Source organism: Tachysurus vachellii, chromosome 1 (genome assembly GCF_030014155.1).
Source record: "Tachysurus vachellii isolate PV-2020 chromosome 1, HZAU_Pvac_v1, whole genome shotgun sequence".
NCBI lineage: Eukaryota > Metazoa > Chordata > Actinopteri > Siluriformes > Bagridae > Tachysurus > Tachysurus vachellii.
Genome location: NC_083460.1, coordinates 1811521 through 1831953, shown reverse-complemented (window position 1 = coordinate 1831953; position 20433 = coordinate 1811521). Strand labels below are relative to the sequence as shown.

The 20433-nt window shown below is 41.2% G+C and overlaps 1 protein-coding gene across 3 annotated transcripts in view; it reads right to left on the bottom strand.

The window, feature by feature from the left end:
* Window positions 1-4499: 4499 nt before the first annotated feature.
* st3gal3b (ST3 beta-galactoside alpha-2,3-sialyltransferase 3b) overlaps window positions 4500-20433 on the bottom strand; it is a 56226-nt gene continuing 40292 nt past the window's right edge. For all 3 annotated transcript variants that reach the window (XM_060867185.1, XM_060867193.1, XM_060867200.1), the window contains 3 exons: window positions 11582-11728; window positions 9344-9490; window positions 4500-7143 (listed from right to left, as the gene is read on the bottom strand). In XM_060867185.1, coding sequence (XP_060723168.1) covers window positions 7054-7143; window positions 9344-9490; window positions 11582-11728 — 384 coding nt within the window. In that variant the 3' untranslated portion in view covers window positions 4500-7053. The remainder of the gene's footprint in view (window positions 7144-9343; window positions 9491-11581; window positions 11729-20433) is intronic.

Genomic DNA, 20433 nt, shown 5'->3' with positions numbered 1-20433 from the left:
GTTTGTGATGATGTGAAGGTTTGCTAACAGAACAGACACCTAGCGAGGTATTTCTCCCACCAGTTTCTCCCTTTTCCCTCCTCCCACGAACAGCACTCACTCTCTACTCTCTTTTCACTGCACAACACCAGGACTGGTGCACAAAGCCATAGGTAAACAAGGCTTCGCTTGCGTTCCTCTCAACAAGAAAAAACGTCATGACAAATGCAGGGAGGTTCCCCAGAGCACTATTAATAGACCAGACCAACAATGCACGCATGCAAACGTCCTCGTGACACGTCCTGAAGCCGTCACAATAAAACTGCAACCATTTACAAATTTGCACTTGTTCCAGGAATTGAGCGAGTGCTCCTGCGAGTGTCAGGAGAAGAACTTCCACCTGGTAAAGATTTCTTTCAGACGAATCCGCACCTACCGTCGATTCCCGGGTATTTTCGCTCTCAGAGACAGACACACAGTGCAAAGAGGAAGACTATTCTGTGAGGAAAGTTTCGTCACAATTGTTGTGACGTGTCGTGACTAGCAAGAAGGGATTAGAGTAAGATTAAGAATTGCAAGAAGTGAAATATGACTCCTTGTCAGTACCAAAGCAGAACCCTGCATGAGCCAATAACAAGACACCTGGCTTAAAAAAAGCTGCATGTCAGATTGAGTGATGAACATGAGCTCGCATTATTGAACAGAAGCTACTAAGCATTGGAACAACAATCTCAAGCACCAACAACACACACTTACAAAGTCCTGCATGTTTCTTTCTGAAGAGTCTTCCTACCCCATGTCTTCTGTTCAGATTAGTCATGGGGAAAAAATAAACAACAACAAAAAAAAACATTTGTCTTCCATCCATCCCACTGCGATTTAGAGAAAACTTTTTAATTATGCAAGCTGTCTTTATGAACTTACTGTACAAACACACAACGTATATGACTACGTAGAGCTTTCCGGAACGTTCCATATCAGTGAGAGAGCAGTGCTGTTTCTGTTCTTCTGTCTTTGTTGATGCTCTTTGATACGACTTCAGCACATTTCTTTCTCTCTAATAATAAGAAAACTTTCCGAATTTCCTTAAAAATTCGAACATCCTTTTGTACTGATGGCCAGAGTAGAGAGAGGATGGAAAATGAGCTACAGTCTGTAACTTCACACCTACAATATAACCTACACAGGAAGCCTTACATAATAAAATGGCTCAGGGGTGTAGAAAGCAGAGAACATAGTGCAGATGTCTTCAATTGCTTCTTTTGTACAAATTTATTTCAGAAAAAAAGAGATTTGTTCCTTAATCTTACTCCAGACGAGTAAATCCCGGCACAGCACCGGGATACGGCATCCGCGTCATCCACGTTTCCAGTAAGCTGCCAGTCATCAGCAAGTAAGAATAAAAAAATTAAAAGGACATTTCTGGTTAAGCACTGTAGCAATTGTGTACGCAAATTCCCAGAACTAGCAGAGTGAAAGGTGTGTATTCACAAGGGGATGTAGAAAGGTGTGTATTCACATGGGGATGTAGAAAGGTGTGTATTCACATGGGGATGTAGAAAGGTGTGGCTCCAGCATGAATGCTGTAGAATTAAGAATGACATTAAAGAACGCATGACTCCGATCAAAACTCTTGGATTTCCTTCTATAATGTATCTTGAGATTACAGAATTACCTTCCAAACGAGTCTTCATCATGTGACACTGACCTGACATGAGTTCTCCCAGCGGTTGAAAGAAAAACATGGGTTTATTAAGCTGCAACAAGGTTCAATCCTGTGTGTTTATATTAGTTATTCTAAGTGTCCATTACATTACCTGCTGGGTCTTAGCAGGAGGTGAAAGAATATAAATCCAGATGTGAAGGACAGAACGGAGGGTTCTCTATGCTTCTTTAGAACCGCTCAGTTCCTTTCATATCTTTTCTCCAGGGGTTCAGACAAACCTGCCATTCAAGTCTATTCTTTCCTGTTTTGTTTGCTTTTCTAGCTCTCAACATCATAGGCATGGACCAGAAGACCAAATCCATGGTCAAGGCTTGTCTCCAATATTGACAGAGTGGATCACTGGAGCTTTGTGGAAATTTGGAAGGTACTGTTGAGCGGTAGTATAACAGGCTTGGTCTGCAAACCCAATTCGGGAGTGCAGAGACTCTTGGGTAGGATCGAACAAAACACGGATTAAAAATGCGACGATAATGTATCAAAGATCTCGAGGTCTAGACTATTCATCCACTACCAGTAAGAGCTTTATCCTGCAAGGAAATCATGTGCCCTAGAAACGCTAACTATCAGTCGCAGGGTATCATAATGAAACATATTCACCCACTTAGGAAAAAAGCAGATATGCTTTCCGTCATGTTTTTGAGACACGAAAAGAAGCCAGAGAACCCAGAGGAAACACACAGGCATATGGGCACAATTCACAAATACACACATATAGTAAACAGATAGTATCTCGGATCAAACCCTGGATCTGAGGCAGCATTCCGCCCTGGACCAATGTTTTCAAACCCAGTCCTTATGGAACCCACCGACAGACCACATTTTTGGTCTTATCCAGATCTTAACACACCTGAACCGAATATTTAGCTGCTTGATTGCTTGGTTCTGGCAAAAATGTGGACCATCTGGCAGTTTCCTGATGGCTAAATTGGGAAATGGAGTTTAGACTACGGCAAGGCGATTAGAAAATTTGTGGTGCTGATTGTTTGGGTGCTTGCAAGTTGGTGGACATATTCAAGTCTGTACATCCTTTTCAATTGATGCTTTTGGTTCAGATTCAAACATCTGGCCGATTTCAGCAAGCGGATGCCTCGTGTACTTCCCAAGAGAAGAACAAACAGTCGCAAAAAACCCGACAAGTCGCAACATGTCACTTAAACACGCTTAAAATGTTTGACATAAAGTACACTGTGAATGTCATTGTGGGTTGCTGTGTGTTTGAAATTAGTTCAAGAGGACAATATATACGTTTATGTTTATAGCGAGGTGAGGTTTCAAGCTTTGGCCCATGAGGAGATTTTTCATAACAAGCAGGGGAGAGGGTGGTGTGGACGTCTGTCAGTGCAAATAAAAACATCAGCACATGATAGTTTTACTGCGGTAGAGTTAAGTAGAGTAGAGTAACTAGAGTGCGGCGGCTCAGGGTTGCATCGGTGGAGTGTAACATCTATAAGACATGAGAGAAGGGATGTGAGAATCTCAGGAGGTTTGGTCAGCTCTGTAAAGTCACTTTGGCAAATCGGCCGGAATAACACAAGATGGAGTCCTGATGCCAGAACAAGATATAGTATATCACTGGCATTTTTAATAACAGGATGGACAACAAAGCCTGGCCTTTAAAGGGATTTAGAGTTAGATGCTCTTGCACATCTGCTCAAGTGCCTGTTCGAGCCGAGAACGGGTTGATGTTAAGGGTCTTGTGGGGCCACACCAATGAAACTAGATCCTCACAAAACCTAAGTGGATACAGAGCAAATGAGAATAAAAAACAATTTCACTTTCACACAGATTTCGTGCTGGTAGATCGACAGGAACGGACTTCCAGGTCCCGCTCGGTGGTCTTTTCCTGTTTAAGACTTCTCTGTGAATCAGATTTGTACTCCAGGGATTAAATAGAGCATTTTAATTACACTGTGTTCACTGCCAAACAGATTTTCCATATGGAGTGGACTGAGAATTAGAGAAGAATTATTAAAAACCTAAATAATGGTGTAACCTTCTAAGTGAAGAGACTTCCAGCGCTGCTCTGGTTAATGCTCTGCCTGCATAGTTCACTACACTGGAGGATTAGACTGCAATGGGGTTTTTCCTATCAACTGATTGGCAGCTTTATGAAAGGTTCATGGCTCTCAACAGAACTGGAAAATCTGAACATGGTGATGTGCTTTTTTACAGGTCAAAGGTTGCACACATGGTCTATCCAAATACACAATTATACATGCGTTAAAAATGAAGGAAAAATACGTAAACTTTTCAAATCGAACATGAAAAACGGAAAGCTAAAAGATCTTTAAAAATGGAGCCTTCTAGCATTACCAGAGAATTCAAAAGATTTGACAACGTTCTCAAACTGACGTCACCGTCATTAACAGAGACCCACCGTCAGTTTCTGACTAATTACAGTTGAATTGTTGCTATTTTCATCAATTATTCTTTTCATTTTAATCCAGACGGGTGACAAATTATTGTAAAAGCGACATCAAATTTGTTAGTAAGGTGTCTGGGCCTCCAAGCGACCAGAAGATCTTTAACATGTCTTGGCACTGATTCTACATCTCTGGAAGTGCATTCCATGGTTCACCGAGTTGTTGTTTGGACGTTAGTGTTGAAGAGCATGTCTCTGTCTTATATACAGAACCTAAAGGTGCCATTGATAAGCAAATGGTTTCATACCACAGCATAACAACCATTAGTGTTTCCTTGAATTTGCCACCAGAACGTAGGCAGTTGACGTAAAATAGCTAGTTAGTTATGTTCTGTGCTACGTTATGTGCAAAAAGAACTAAAACACACTTGGTTTCTGTTTGTCACTTTTTATTTTTTATGTTATTCGACAGCATAAGACACAGTCCCACCTATCTGATAAGTGAAGGTAGGTGTTGGATATTATCATGCATGTTCTGGATGACACGATGATCAGCTCTGCATGACACGATGATCAGCTCTGCATGACACAATGATCAGCTCTGGATGACACAATGATCAGCTCTGGATGACAATGATCAGTTGTATTCCAGCTTTCTCAAAAATCTGATGGATCGCTCGCTCTTCATGCTGCTGTAGCTGCTTTGACGATGATTTGTCCAAAAAAAAAAAAAAAACCCAACAGAAAACTCTTACAAGGCAATACAGTAACGATGATGGAGTCCACGGTTTAGAAGAACGCTCTGTTGTGGTGTTGAAGTGCTGACAGAGATCAGGACACAGGTCAGGAAGCACTTACTGTAATAATACTACATTACTGCATACACGTCTTTGGCATAAGATTCAGATACTCTGTATCCAGTATTACACAATTCTCCAAACATAATAAATACGATATGCTTAGCCTAGTTTGACCAGTCCACTTGCTCCAGACAAATTTATTTCTCTTTCTGGGTTTTTTTTGTTGTGTGTGTTTGTGTGTCAGTAAATAACATCAACATAGGACTGATATACTGATCACAAATACACAAAGGAAGGTCAAACTCGGCTAAGATATGAACACTTTCCGAAACGTAACAATGGCCGACACATTTATTATGCCTTTGAAGACAATTATATATATATATATATATATATATATATATATATATATATATATATATAATAATAATAAAAAAATCACTTCTTTACATTTTGTTCACTGCTGATGCTGTGGTTTGTTCGGAGACAAACCTCACCGATTTACCCATTTCTGTTCATTTCCAGTCATAATTCCCGCTTGCTGAGATGAAGCTCACACGAGGTGCCGATTTCCAAAGTCGTCGAATTATTTTATCCTAGCGACACCGCTACTGCTGAAGTCGTACGAATTCGTTTACGTTACAGAGCGGACGAATCATACGGTTGATTATCTAGCTCACCACATAAGTAAAAGCTCCGGCGTGCTGCCAGGCTAGCGCTTTATCCTGGAAACCCAACTGACGAGGGTAAAAAGCGGCGGTAACCGTAACGTAATAACATAAGGTGAACAGGTTATCTAGCTAAGTACTTTAACGCAGACAATCCAGCATGTGAGCATGTAGCCATATGCAACTTCGACGGAAACTGAGCTAATAAAAAAACCAGTGTGACTGGGCTAATGATTTGTCAGCTGCTGTATTAGCATGTGCGTTTCTATAAACCTTTTGTTTTATTCGATGTTCTCCTGGGGAGCTCATCACACTTTTGGCTTGTTTGCTGTGAATCTCTACAGCTGCAACGTGAGAACATCTACTGTGCAAAACTAAACAAAACTAGCAAAAGAAATGACACAATGCAAAATAAAAAAAAAAAAAAAAAAAAAAAAAGGGCAAGGTTCCTTTTCCCCTGACTGTGATTCAGAACGTTATGTTCGTTCACCAAAAATATACAGCTTATGAAATTACAAACGACTGTATTGACGAATCTCAATACAAAGTTTTAAAAATACAGACGACGACGCTTCGAAAAAGTACAAAGGCAACACATTTTGGAAAATAACTGTCGACCGGGCGAAACGAGTCATGTTATCAAAAAAGTAAAAACGTTTGTAATTTTCAGGCATTTTTGATTTCCAGACCTTCGGTACTTTCAGCAGGAAGCTGTTCGACACGGCAGATGCACGAGACGAACAGCAGGGCAGCTTGGAGTAACGATGAATTAGAGGAACTGTTCAGCTGCAGTCTTAAGTGATTTGTACTGTAGATACACTGAGAGTGAGAATGCAAATGTCATTAAACGAGGATAAAAAAAAAAAAAAAAAAAAAAATCAAATAATTAAAATTAAATAATTAATAAAACACCAAACCTTCCGTTAAACAGAGTAAAACATTAAAAATTCTCTCTCCGATTAAAGAGAGCTCAAGTCACTCAATAAATAATTTAAAAAAAAAGAAGAAAAGAATAGGCATCCTATCCGTTCTTAACAATACATTTTGTGTCGCTGGACGAAGGCCGACGTTCGACCCTCGCATGAAGAAAATGGCGCAGAGCGGACGGAAAAACGAAGGCGTGATTATAAAACAACACTAAGAACCGTTGGAATCTACACAGTGAATACATTCATGTTGTAGAGGAGATCTTTCTCCTCCAAAGAGGTACGTTTGGCACAATCAGTCTAGTTCTTGCGTCAAGCGCATTTGTTTTGTTCGCCACCTCTCGGGTCTTTGATTACGCATGCCTCAAATCGAACTCGAGGATCAATGTGGAACAGAGGAACGATGTGGAAAAGTCGGTCTCTCCGGATGTTCGGGTCGGAGGAAGCTTTTCGCTCAGAAGGCACGTATGCGTGTTTTTCGTTATATCACGTCCCCCTCGTCTCCACCTGCAGCCGGACACCTCGAGGTTCTCCGAATTTCCCAGCATCCTCGATTTCTTGCTCTGTGTTACAAGCGTCCACACTGGGACGATCAGATCCCGTTTGTCAAGTCTGTGATGATGTTGGCCTTCACCAGCTTCTGGAGAAACTCCTTCTCCTTGACGATATTGTGAGTCCACGACTAAAGGATAAACAGAGAAAGAGTACGTTCATATTTTTGCTAACATTGTTTTGTTATATTCAGTAACAAAAGAGAGCTTAGAGTCAGGAGATATGAGTGATGTGTTCGATTCAATCACAAGTAAACTGTTCTGAAAACAGACATGGAACACAATTGTGTATTGTTTCTTTGTTTGTTCGTTTTAAACCGAATGAGATTGAAAGACAGATGGTGCAGTTTGAAGTTAAGGTTTCTCTACACCAGTGTTACTCATTGCGCGGCTTGCGAGCCTCCTGCGGCTCGCCAAGCTTTAATATGCGGCTCGCATGGCAGTAAATAATACGATGATATGATCATGTGGTTAAAATGTATTTTTCATTTAAATAACATTAAAAACAACCAGGGAAGCATAGAAAAACGAATGTGCTCTATTACAAATAATAATATATATTTATATATATTATTTGACTCGTCACTGACTCACTGCATTCTGCGCAATAGCCAGTTTTTGGCGGCCTGCCAGAAGCTAGTTTGTGTTTCATGCTAGTTAACAACGTGTGTTTACTGTACACACGGACTAAAAAATGGATCGATTTCTTATCAAACAATCCCGCTCACAAAATGAACAGTAACAAAGCAATGTGACAATGACAAAAGAGGTAACTGATGGGGCTCATGCGTCATCCGAAACTCGAGTAATTATTGTATTGCAATATTGTACATTGTATTTAAGCAGATAAGCTATTTAAGACTGAATAACTTGGCATACTTTGCGGTGAAAGTGGCTCTCCTATTGACTTTGTCCTATCAGTGTGGCTCACATGAAAAAAATAGTGAAGACCACTGATCTACACCAAACCCCGGACAGCAGACCACCCGAATATTAGCATGTCATATTTAAACAAATCATTTTCTTCTCACAAATATTTTGGCCAAGATTCAACTACAGTGAAAGTAGTTTGTGATTCGTGTTTAAAACTCAGATCCTCGGCCGTATTCCGGTTCGAGGCCCTAAAGCCGTGTGGTGGTTTCACAACCTGGTTTCATGCTGATCGGTCAAGTCTCTCGTCCGGGTTCCTGGGTCTATAGAATCTATCGCACTGTATTCACAGTAAAGAGCGCAAATCCAAAAGCGAAGGTTTCGGAACGGAACCGATACAGAAGTCCGAGTCTCCTCGGGATCTTATGGCTTGGAGGAGAAGTGAGGCTGTAATGATCAGACTTTCCTAAGTGTCTATAGATAGAGAAGTGAATTCTCTTTTGCTGGAAGGGAGGGCTGTGGACTTTCCAGTGGTAACTGCCCTCGCAATGACTCACTTGATAAACAAGATGTACTTAAACAGCTCAGGATCCTAACAAATGTTGCAGAAATTACAAGAAGGTTTCTGTTATTGTGAGGTTACTCACCCAGTGTTTGGTTTGACATAGTAAAAAGTCAATTGTGGCCTAAATCTGACTCACAGCTTGCATAATGTAACTATTGACCAATCTGTGCATTCAATCAGACAAGCTACAGTATGTCAGACTAGGGTTTTTTTGGATTTGTAAAAATGTATAAAATATGTCAGTGATGTTCTGGACGGCAGGCACTTATTTCCAGGGATTTCAGAACAGCGTAACAGATATTGCGTCATCGGGTAGGCGTGGCCTATTTGATAATCTAACCCTAACCCTAATCCTAACCCTAACCGTAGTTTTTGGTTGTTTATTTGTTTTCTAAAATAAATCTACATGTTTTTTACTTTGTAGTATGCCGTTTATTTTTTGAAAGCGGCCGTTTTTCCAAGACCTCCGGAAACACGCCCACTTTACATCGTGGTAACGAAACCCCTGGAATTTAGCGAATGCCTTTCCGGACATCAGATGGGTGTTAGACGAGTGAGTTCAGGCAGTCAGCGCATTAACATCCAATTTTCACATTTTTACAGCCCAGTCAAATGGCAAAAAGGACTTTTTATGACTTATGTTATCTTAATAAGGGCTGGGCTGAAAAAACAACATGGCAAAGATGAGACGAGAAAAGAAGGCAGTTTTAGTTAGCGTATTATATTGTTGATACACTCTTCCATTTATTACATAGTTAAACAAGAGGTCAGATAAAGGGCTGCACTTCAAAAACCAAGTGTGACCCACCTGTTCAAATATTACACAGAAATTAAACAGACACGCTGCGTCTCGCTATTTACAACGCCGAAACCTGCGGGAAAAAAACAAGTCGTACCTCTTTGATGGCAGACATTTGAACGGTCTCGTAATAGTGCAAGGGTGCATTAGGGGTGTTCATGTCGTAGCCGAATCCAGCGACGGCAACCTCATCACAATTATGCAGGGCCATTGTTATAGCAACAGTACCAAGTGTTGGGATGTTCTGCGAAAAAACAAGTGTGACGTTTAGCTTTTTCATAGTCGACAACAGATCTACACATGTCTTCGCTGTGTTTCTAGTAAGTATGCCGACGATGTTTGGCAATGAGGAAGTCTCAGATCACTGAGAGTCACATAGCTTTTCTACACTTAGCTCGAGTTATTCCAAAAATTTGTATGAAACAATTAAAAGCACTTCGTTTCCATGCTGTGTGGCAAAAGCAAAAGCTAGGATCGTTGCTGGCAAGAATAACAACCCACCAGGTTTGACTGAAATCGAGCCTGTAGTTCTTGCACAAATCACTTGGCTAAGGTAGAAACTACAGTTAGTGAGTATACAGGGTTTGGGGGGTGGGGGCTACTAGAGTTTATCGCTCAAGAACTTGCAAAAACATCTATGTGCTCAGTTCCTACACAAAATGTGTAAATTGAGCAAAGCTAAGTGCCTGGGCAAGCCCTTAGAAAAGTGATGATTAGCAAGAAAACATGAGGAACTGGGTAGAGTATGCGGTATACTTGGTTGAGCTGATCAGAGCCTGTGGTTGATTACTACCCTTCCCCTTTCTCCTGACATGAGCTGGCTGGCTGGCTAGCTGGGTGCATGTAAGGAAACCTGGCTTTGTTCACGCCAGCAACTGTTAACTCATCTTGAGATGCACCCCCCGCCCATGACACACCAATTTTCAGAAGGCAGACCTCCGCTTCCTCATCTCCCAGGGGTGGGGAACCATTCAAAATCATTAGCTTGCAACAGCCTGGGGTATGATTTGCACAGGCCCACACATATACACACACAAATCAGGAGTAAGGTTTGGGCAGCAAGCCCACCCCCAGCAGGTGAGTGTTAGGAGGACTCAGAGAGGGGGAAGGATGTGTCTAAGTGTGTCCCACATTGATCAGTACCGTATGGGACAGCTTCCCTCCTACCCAAAAACCCTCAGGGGCCTGGTGGGGCAGCTCCACATGCGCTGCACATGTTTCTGCAGTTCAAAGAGGGCACCGATCTTCACGAGATGGTCAACTTCAATACTTTCCGATCCTATTTTTGCAAATTCCAGAAAGACATGACAGCTGACAGCTTTATCAAGCAGATCTTAGTCTTTTTCAAGAAACAACCCAGGTAAGGTTTCGTGAATAGAAGCTCATGGAAGTCTCGTTTCCTGAACTGGTGTGTCTTGTCTCTTCTCTGAGTTCCCAGTGGAGCAATTTTTTTTTTTTCATAACCCTTGTCTTTGAGACTCGAGGCATGTAAAACACACATCTTTTATGACTGCCCAGTGAGGCTGCTACTCGTGGACCGCCCCTGAAGACTATGTAGTATATGTGAGCAATGCATGTGTTTACTTATTGTTGAAGTCTTCGGAAGGCAGCCAAAAAGAAGAGTAATGGCAGAGATCACAAACAGATGAAACACAATAGCAGGCATTTCCTAAATACCCACGGTGTGTTTAAATCGCACAACGGCAGAGAAAGTTAAATAATATTTTGAAAAATCTCTAAATTTTAAAGAATTCTGTTTGATCAAGATGGACTCATTAAAGTGGTCAGCAGTACCCAGATCAGCCTTTCAATAAAATTAATTTGCTTTACAATTACAAAGGCATTGAATGACCTGGCCTGCTTTGGAGACAGTTTTTTGGGCTTTAGTCGCTCCTATCTGGAGGATTAGCCATGCTGTGTTTGACCTATGGTGACTTTTGAGGTAATTACAATCCATTTGAGGAAACATGTGCCCAGGGCTTCCTGTGACCCCCATTTCCATAAAATTGGCTTTAAGGGGCATGCTGCCATTTTGGTTCAACAAGTACGAACCCACCCAACTGGACCCTCAACAGCGATAACAGTTCCATGGAGGTCAAGTTCTCCTCCAAAAGTTGTGGTCAATGTATTTATTTAAAGTAACAAATCAATACGATGTTTTAATGGTGGCACATGAAAACATGTCTTACCTCTTAAATGTAACTCTCAAATATGTGAAAAAGGAGTAAAAAAGATATCTTGATACCAGGTATTTAATAACCTTCGTTGTAATACATTTATCATTTTTTAGCTTATTAAAGCTTTGTTTGAGAATTACAATCAGATTGACACTTACCCCTTTACCCATGAGGCCGTTGTTCATCGGCAGGCCGATGAACTGGAAAGCAGCTTCTTGGATGAAGTAAGGGTTGAGAATTCTCATCTCCGAGGGTTCCTTGGGCACATTCTGAGCCACAGACTTCCAAAAGCCCTCAGTACCTTTCTGAAAAGCCAAAGACAGACGGACACCGTATTTAGACAGGTTTCTATTAAGACTGACGCAAGTGCTGAATACAAAATGAGCCAAATCAACACGTTTTTCAACACCTTTTTTTTATAGATGGCCATTATTAAATTAGAATTCCTTCATAAAAGGTTCAATACGTGACATTTTCTTCCATAAACATGAGAGAACATGTCAAACATGCCATCACTGCATACTGATGCACGAGGACATGACTGGAGGCCGATCACAGGGACGGATTTCATTAAAAGTGAGGCAGTACATCCATGTTGGACAGGCCCACAGGAAATAGATGAATGAGATCCTGACCTCCACGGGTGTTTGAGGATCTGCAGCGGCCCCCAGGTTGATACCAATTACTCAGGAGACTGGCCAAGTGGCATAGCTGAGCAATTATTCAATCGGCAGCCTCACATTGAGATCATCAAGCATTAGTGCTCCTAACACTGGGCTCAGCAGAGCTGAAACAGGGCTGCTGGCTGAGTGCCAGCTGGGTCATCTGATTTAATGGGAGTCACCTGTTCAAATAAGAAGACACTGCCTTTGATATTGTCAAATAATGGGAACAACCATTGAGCCTGGCAAATGGCTTTGAACAAAAAAAAAAAAAAAAAACGCCGCCCTAGTGCAAGCCACAGCAAGAACAAATCATCTCTCCTGTCAACGAGGGGGGTTTGGCTTAACAAGCGGCACAACACAAAGTCTGCGGAACGATGCAACGTCAAACAGGTGTATGAGCATGTGTAAAAAAAAAAATACACTGTGCATAATATACGGCAAAAGTAGACCGTGTTTAACACCGCTTGGCCAAGTAGACAGCTATCAAGGCAGGTATGTAATGTGTAGTTTTGGGTTCGATTCACTCCTGCTCTCCGGGATCGTCCTAAATAACCGTGACTCGGACGATTCACAAGCTCTGTATAATAGTGAACATGTAGGCCTTGCAATGGTATATGAAACCTGACCCCAGAGGTGTTTAGTGTAAAGTGAGAAATGGGTTGTCTTAAGATGGATAACACAGAATGCCACGGATTGATTCCTTTACAATCACTCAGGCGTGACAGCATTCCTCTGGGAGCTCCTTATACATTCCTTCTCAAGGAACAGCCATGCAAACAGAGTGTGCTGGGGAAAAGATGCTGCTTCTTCTCATACTAGTAAGTAGTAGGCATCACTGGGACTTTTATTTACTACCATTCTAAATATCTTCATAAACCGTTTTATTACGTAACATTTTTTCAAAACATGAGATGTTTTATATATTTTAAAGCCAGTTCAAATGGGCACTTACAGGTGTATGTGGTCTGTACAGCTGAAAGGTCCACTGTTTAAGCTACAAACCAACCAAATACACTTCTGATCCAACCTTTTTACATTTGCATAGATGCCAGAAGACAACTAAATATTACCCCATCATCTATGCACAGATCCTCAATAAACTGTAAGAATTAACGTAATGTATTGATACGCAGTGCAAGTAGCATTCTCTGAGCAATACGCCATTCGTCATGTTTAAATACTTTGACTTCCTCTATGACAGCTACTTTCATTTGGACTTTGCTCAGAGTCTGGTTCATGTTACGTCCCCAGCAAAGTTAAACATGGCCATTCTAAACACAGCACTGAAGTCCTCTTCCAGTCTTGCCTAGCGCTAGTCCAAACACACCTCTTACCAGAATTCCTTTGGGGAACCACAGCCAACCAAACAACTGCAGAAAGTAGGAAAAAATAGCCTCTGATTGATCACCTCTCCTCTCTAAACTACAATTCATTTTCAGTACAGGGTTCACAAACGACCGATTCTGTCATATAAATGAGGGTCTTGCTGTAACTGATCGGTCCAATAAAGCAGCAAGTGAGAGACGGCTTGATGTCTCTGTGTATAACTCCAGTGCACCCTTAACAAGCTTCCAATGTGGACACCAAGTGTTCAATCACCCCATAAAAATCACAGGACTCATTTACAGCTATCCCCAAACTGAGAACAAGTCATTTTGAAATGTGGAGTTTCAAACATAATTGAGGAATCTAGGGGTAATTTATGTTGCCAATTTAACGTTTGAGCCACAAACTTCGTTCTTCTATCTCAGAAATATTGCCAGATTGCATCCAATGCTGTCATTTTCTGTTGCTGAGAGACTGATCAACTCTTTTGTGTTTTCCTGTATTGATTACTGCAATGCCTTGTTGACTGGGGTGTCTAAAGCTACCTTAAACAAATTACAGGTAGTGCAAAATTCGGCGGCGAGGATACTTACAAGAACAAAGTTAAAAGATCACATTACTCCCATTTTGGAGTCCTTGCACTGGCTCCCCGTTAGGTTTAGGGTTGATTTTAAGATTCTGATGCTTACCTACAAGTCCTTACACGGGTTAGCTCCTCAATATTTGGCTGATCTTTTAATTCCTTATATTCCATCTCGTGACCTTCGTTCTTCTGAAACTGGTCTTTTAACTGTTCCTTTAACTCGTTTAAGATCGACGGGAGATCGGGGCTTTCTCTTCACTAGCTCCAAAACTGTGGAATTCTTTACCAACTGAGATGAAGCAAGCAACATCTCTTGGCACTTTTAAATCTCTGCTTAAAACTTATTTTTTTAGGGTAGCTTTTAATTTGACTAAATGTGATTTTACATAGTGCTTATTTTATTGTCTATTTTTGTTGCTTTAATTTTAATCTTTATATTGTGTGTATTTTTGTTGTTTTTATTTTGCTTTTGTAAAGCGCTTTGAGATGCTCTTTTAAAGGCGCTATAGAAAATAAAGGTTATTATTATTATTATTATTATTATTATTATTATTATTATTACCCTGAGGAATGGGAGTGCACAATTTCTAGCCTCAGCTAGAACTTCTCTGATCCGGAAGAGAATTAGAACATTTTCAAGCTTGGTGCATTGATGTTCCATGAAATAAAAATTAAATTTAAAATTTAAAAAATTAAAGTGATGTATATAATATTACTGTTAATAGTCTGAGCAGCCACATTAAACTATTCTAACTAAACTAGCAGAAACAGTTGAAGTTCACCTTAAATCAAGGTAAACAAATTCAGTGTGTAGCTGTAGGCAGTGGTAAACGCCTCACTCGGTTAAATCCTCAAATCCATTCCTCAAGCAAATTCAGCTGTCATGTAATCGCCTTTTAAACACTTAACATTGAAAAACAAGTCAAAGCTTAGCGTGTGTGTGTGTGTGTGTGTGTGTGCGCAAACAACAAAATGTTGAACCTTTGTGCTAAAACCACAACAAAGACCTTTGCACACAGGGACAAGTTTGGATGGATGACTTCTGGAATCAAAATGGATGAGATGTATATCTAGCACGTCTCTTGGGTATCACAGGGCAACATAAGCAAACTGAAAGTTGGCTCTGACCTCTTTCATGTTTAATCCTAGAATATCAATCATTCGGATCGGAAAACCACCAATAACACCATTTATAATACTGTACCATAAAGCCGGGCGCATCCCCCAAGGAATACGAGATTTCAGACTATTATCAATAAGGTTTGTGTTAAAAAAAAAAAAAAAAAGACATTGTTTATATTTCTCCCAGTTTTAGGCCTCTCGTTAATACACCTGAACTTTATTACTGAACAATCGCAGTAGATGGTAGAAAGATAGTGGACAAAGAGATCAATGTGGGTGGAAAACATTATTTAGAAATTGTTTGGTAATGGCCATACAAAGAATACTGAAATAGGTGAACTAGTAACAGAAGGCTAAACAACCCATAATGCCCCATTATGGAAATATGTCCAGCAGTCTGCAGGAAATTAAAAAGTAATATTCATTCATTCATTAATTTTCTACCGCTTATCCGAACTACCTCGGGTCACGGGGAGCCTGTGCCTATCTCAGGCGTCATTGGGCATCAAGGCAGGATACACCCTGGACGGAGTGCCAACCCATCACAGGGCACACACACACACACACACACTCTCATTCACTCACACACTACGGACAATTTTTCCAGAGATGCCAATCAACCTACCATGCATGTCTTTGGACCGGGGGAGGAAACCAGAGTACCCGGAGGAAACCCCCGAGGCACGGGGAGAACATGCAAACTCCACACACACAAGGTGGAGGCGGGAATCGAACCCCCAACCCTGGAGGTGTGAGGCGAACATGCTAACCACTAAGCCACCGTGCCCCCCGAAAAGTAATACACTTTATTTATTGAATTTGCAATGGATTAAAAAAATATGTTTAAAAACATGAATATTCTGGTTATATTATAAACCTTTTCCCTGAGAACCAAGAGGACTTGAAAAAATTGAAAGAATTGGATTAAATTTTAAACTTGCTTTCTTGAGCAAATGTATGTTTTTGTATTAGGTCATGCAGAAGTGCTGATCCTGTAACATTATGGCTGTTGTGTAGAGGGTCTCTGGAGGGTGTTTCACAAACACAAAGGTCGTGATGCCTGCAGAATTCTAGTATGAATCCCAAAGCAACGACTCAGGAATATTGGCCCTCGTCGTCTAAACCGTTCAACCTCATTTGAGGAGTTTTATCTGTGTGTATGTATGGGGTTGAGATAGGGGTTGGTGGAATGGTGGAGCAGCAGGTGGGGTTGTCACCTCATATCTCCAGGGCCCCTCGTTGAACCCTGAGCTCGGATTACTGATCGTGTGAAGTTTCACAAGTTCACCCTATGTCCATATGGGCTTCTCGGTTCTTAGGGGTTCCACCTACCTGAACTGCTTAAGATTCGTTTAAAGGGGTCGAGTCTGGGTTTGCTCCTGAACAAGATCATTTTGAAGAAATAAAGAACACTGCAAGTAAAAAGCAAAACCAATGCTATTTACATACCTGCAAACTCACAAGAGGTAAAAAAGGTGACAAGGTTTGAAATACCCCCCCGAAGAAGAAAAATTGAGAACTTAAAATCAAGCACTCTGACAAGAACAAAGGGAAAAGACAACATTTGCTTCAAGTGAAAAAAGCACCATTATTAATCCTATTTTTACCAAAGTTTCTTGGAAATAATTTTTCTCTGTACAATTTGAGTGCTTTGGAACCTCAATAAATTGATGAACACAAATATTGCTATTTCTTTTGTTTTTTGGCCGCCACAAGCCTTTCAAGTGCCCGTTTTCGTTGTTTAGCAATGTGTCTCTTTATTGCTTTTTGTTCGTCCTCTGCGGCTTGAAGTGAGGGACGAAATAGGAGATTGCCTTATCTTGCTTCTGAATGCTGATTGGTCAGCGAGGACGATTGAGACGTGAGGCGTCATCTGCTTACTTGTGCTTCACACTCCAGTCCAGTTGGTGGCGGTGAATGCACCAAAAGTTGGTTTGCCGTCCGCCATAAAAAGTCATTAGAAGTAGAGACGCGAGGCATCAGCTTGATAGATGGTTTACTACGCTGCGTCCAAAACCGCCGCCTAAGCACTACTTCGCCTAATTATTGGATAGTAGTAAGCGGTTTCGGACGCAGCTGAAAGAAGCCCCCCAATCCCCCAAACTAAAAACTCTTCGGATCTACACGATTTACACAAATGACATATTTTGATTAAAAACGGCGAATTTCGCCGAAAAGCGACTAGTTTGCAGGTATGTACCGTATATACCACACCGGGCAGGGCATCGCTAGCAAGAAACCCATTATTTACTCTGTGGTTTATTTGAGGAGGTCCTTGCACTGGTTACAGTGTTCTCTGTGATGAGATTGGTTTGGTGGTATTTGGGGAATTTCAGGACTTTCAGAGAACTGACACTGATCCATAAACCTTGTCCCAGGTGATCCCATGTATTTAGAGGAAGTTCTCAAAAAGGAAGTCTTGGTACTACTTAATTCCTACAACGACATAAAACAAGAAGCCTGGCAAAGCAGAGAAAACTTACAACGGCAATAAAAACTGGGCTTCGGCCTCTCAGTGTGTCTTGTAGATGCATTCAGCACACAACCACAGCAGGTTTTTTTTGCCGGCTTCCTGTTTATCTTTAGAGTTACAGTTAGAGGGTCAATAAACCTGGGAGGTACTCTGTTAAAAAGAAATGAACAGCTTTTATGGTAGTCACTCTAGTTGACTAAACTGTGTTGCAAATCTGCCCATAAGAGGCTTAGGCATGCCGTGGGACAGATGTGCTCCTCCTGCCTGTGTCGCCACGCTCTGATTACTCGTAGCATTAAAGCATTTGTAGATAGTTTTGGCGAACAACTTTAATTTAAATCTATGCACAACATAATAGAACACACGCACGTGTTCTTACGGCGTCTTGTTTTGTTCACGCTGAGGGTCGGGTCTGGTATTTTCAACGATCCTCTGAATAAATGCTCAGGATGTAGTTGAGATAGGTGAGAGCATGTGGAGGAGCACTCATCTGAGGCAGGTCGCAAGCATGAAAAGGAAAATCCCGCTGCTTGTTACCAAGTACAATGGTCGAAATTCCCTTAAATACTTTGATGGTTTTCCCTTTGTTCAGAAGAATCTGAGGCATTTACCCATTTTCTTTTCCTTTGTAAGGACTTTGACGGCTTTCGGTTAATCAGACAGCTACAGTCTCAGAAAAAGACTCGTTGGGGTTTTCCTGGGTGGGAAGCGTGTGCCTTTGCACTTCTTTAGAAGAACACGTGGTACAGTGGAGGCTCTTAATGTTAAGAGCTTGTAGAATTAACCTCTGAGGCATTAGGCATTCCGGGTATTTGAGCTGAATTTTCTTGTGAGAATGCCAGGGTGAGCACGGTCAATTCCTCAGGCATCTAAGCATGGACGCTCATTTTAGTGATGTTCTAATAGTTTCCACTTGAGGAAAAAAAGAATTTAATTTGAAATACATCCAGATTGATGTATTGTAAATTGTTCTAAAAACGGATGGAAAAACAAACGTAAAGCTCCTGAGATCCTGAAATCTGTAAGGATGCTTGTGTTGATGAAGAAAAGAATAACTATAGGTTAGAAGGTTCCACAGCATTCCATGGCTGTGCTCCATTGTAATGATACATAAGAGTGAACAAGGTCCTGCTGTTTTACTATGAACAGAAAGGAGGTCTTCATGAGCAGCAAGAACTTTGGTTTAATCTGTAATAATCGCCAAATAACCATATGCATTAATCTTATACGCCGTTATTGAAGTCTTTGAACAACAAGTCCATGGCAGGTGATGAAGGTGAGTGAATCTTATTCTGACAGACCTGTACATTCCTGAAGAGCCCTGGAACCTTTTACTCTAGTTTACTGTAATCACAGAGAGCTTTAACTGATTTCTAATGACAACAATAGGTTGCCAGAAAGGCAAGTGTTTTAGGCTCATAAGCAGAACCCATAACAGATCTACGCTCATTCTGGGTGGTATTGATTAAGAAAACATAAAAGAAAATGCAAGAAATGCAAAGGAGAAAAAAGTCCTTTGAAATGCTATGATTGCTGACAAGAACCTCAAAGTCCTCGCTGCTCCTGCCATTCGCAAGAGTGTAATCAGAAGTCCAGTTTTATTTTTTTAATTAAATTTTTATTAAGAAAGCCTGTGTAGCCAACAGACAGTTTGGGTTAGTAACACAGAAAGATATGTTCCAGTAGTGCAATGCTGAACGGACCAATGATCACCGTCATGGATATCTTCATTCCAAGATTTTAAATATGAACTTATGTCCACCAGTTCAGTGAAATATCAAAGAATATGAGTAGTCCAGATGGGAATAGAGGTTCATCCCTGAAAAACGTTGCTGCACATGTCGAAAACAAGGCATTTAGATGAATTCCAACCGCCTGAGTCAGGCAACGTCAATGAAGAAAGCGAGACACGATATTTGCAAAGCGTCCACGAGAACGAAGTCTATGTAGTCCTGATGGTCAATTGTAGATCACGCACCGAGTCGCCTCAGGGCCTTTTTACACCCGGTCACTTCGCGTGTTTTCTCTGATCCGATAGCTATCTGATTTGTTAAAACTGTTCCGTTTACATTAGGCCACATAAATACGTCTCGGCGAATCAGATATCGATCCGATCTTTCTACTCCCGCCCAAAATGCTAGTATATTTGACCTCATTTCCGGGGTAATTGAAACGGAACACGCTTTGATGTATGCGGTTTTCAGAACGCAATCAAAAAGAACATTTTAGCGTTTACTGTTTGCTGTGTTTTCGCCGGCGGCAGCAGCGCGTTTTAAGACCCGACGAGACGCCTGGGTGAAAGATCACCTGCGAGTGAGGTACTTCCGTTTGGGAGGAGTATAACGCTGATGTATGTGGCTTGAACAACCACATTCATTTACACCTGTCCAGTTTCATCTGAAACACGTCCCAGACCACCTCCTGAAGTGGTTTGAACCATCGGATTTATATCCGTCTCCAAAACGTTTTGGAGGGCATTTAGACCTGGTCTTTTTACCATCAAATAGCTATCGGATCCCAGAAAACGCATGAAGTGACCAGGTGTAAAAAGCCCCTTAGATATTTTGCACGTTACGAAGGATTTTGCTGTATGGGTATGCCTGTGGTCTTCACTCAGCTTGACCGTTTTATGTATGGATGATACAATATCCATTTCTGGGAAAGCAGGTAGTTAATAACAGGCAGCTTCTCCATTTGGCTCACAAGTTCACCTGGATTAAGAGGGTACAAAGCGCAAGATATTAGCACTACTGGTACATCCTTCTTTCACATTCTGCACACTTTCCCTTTGCCTTTTCCAGCAGGAGAACTGTTTTTATGGTCAATCACAGTTGTGCTGTG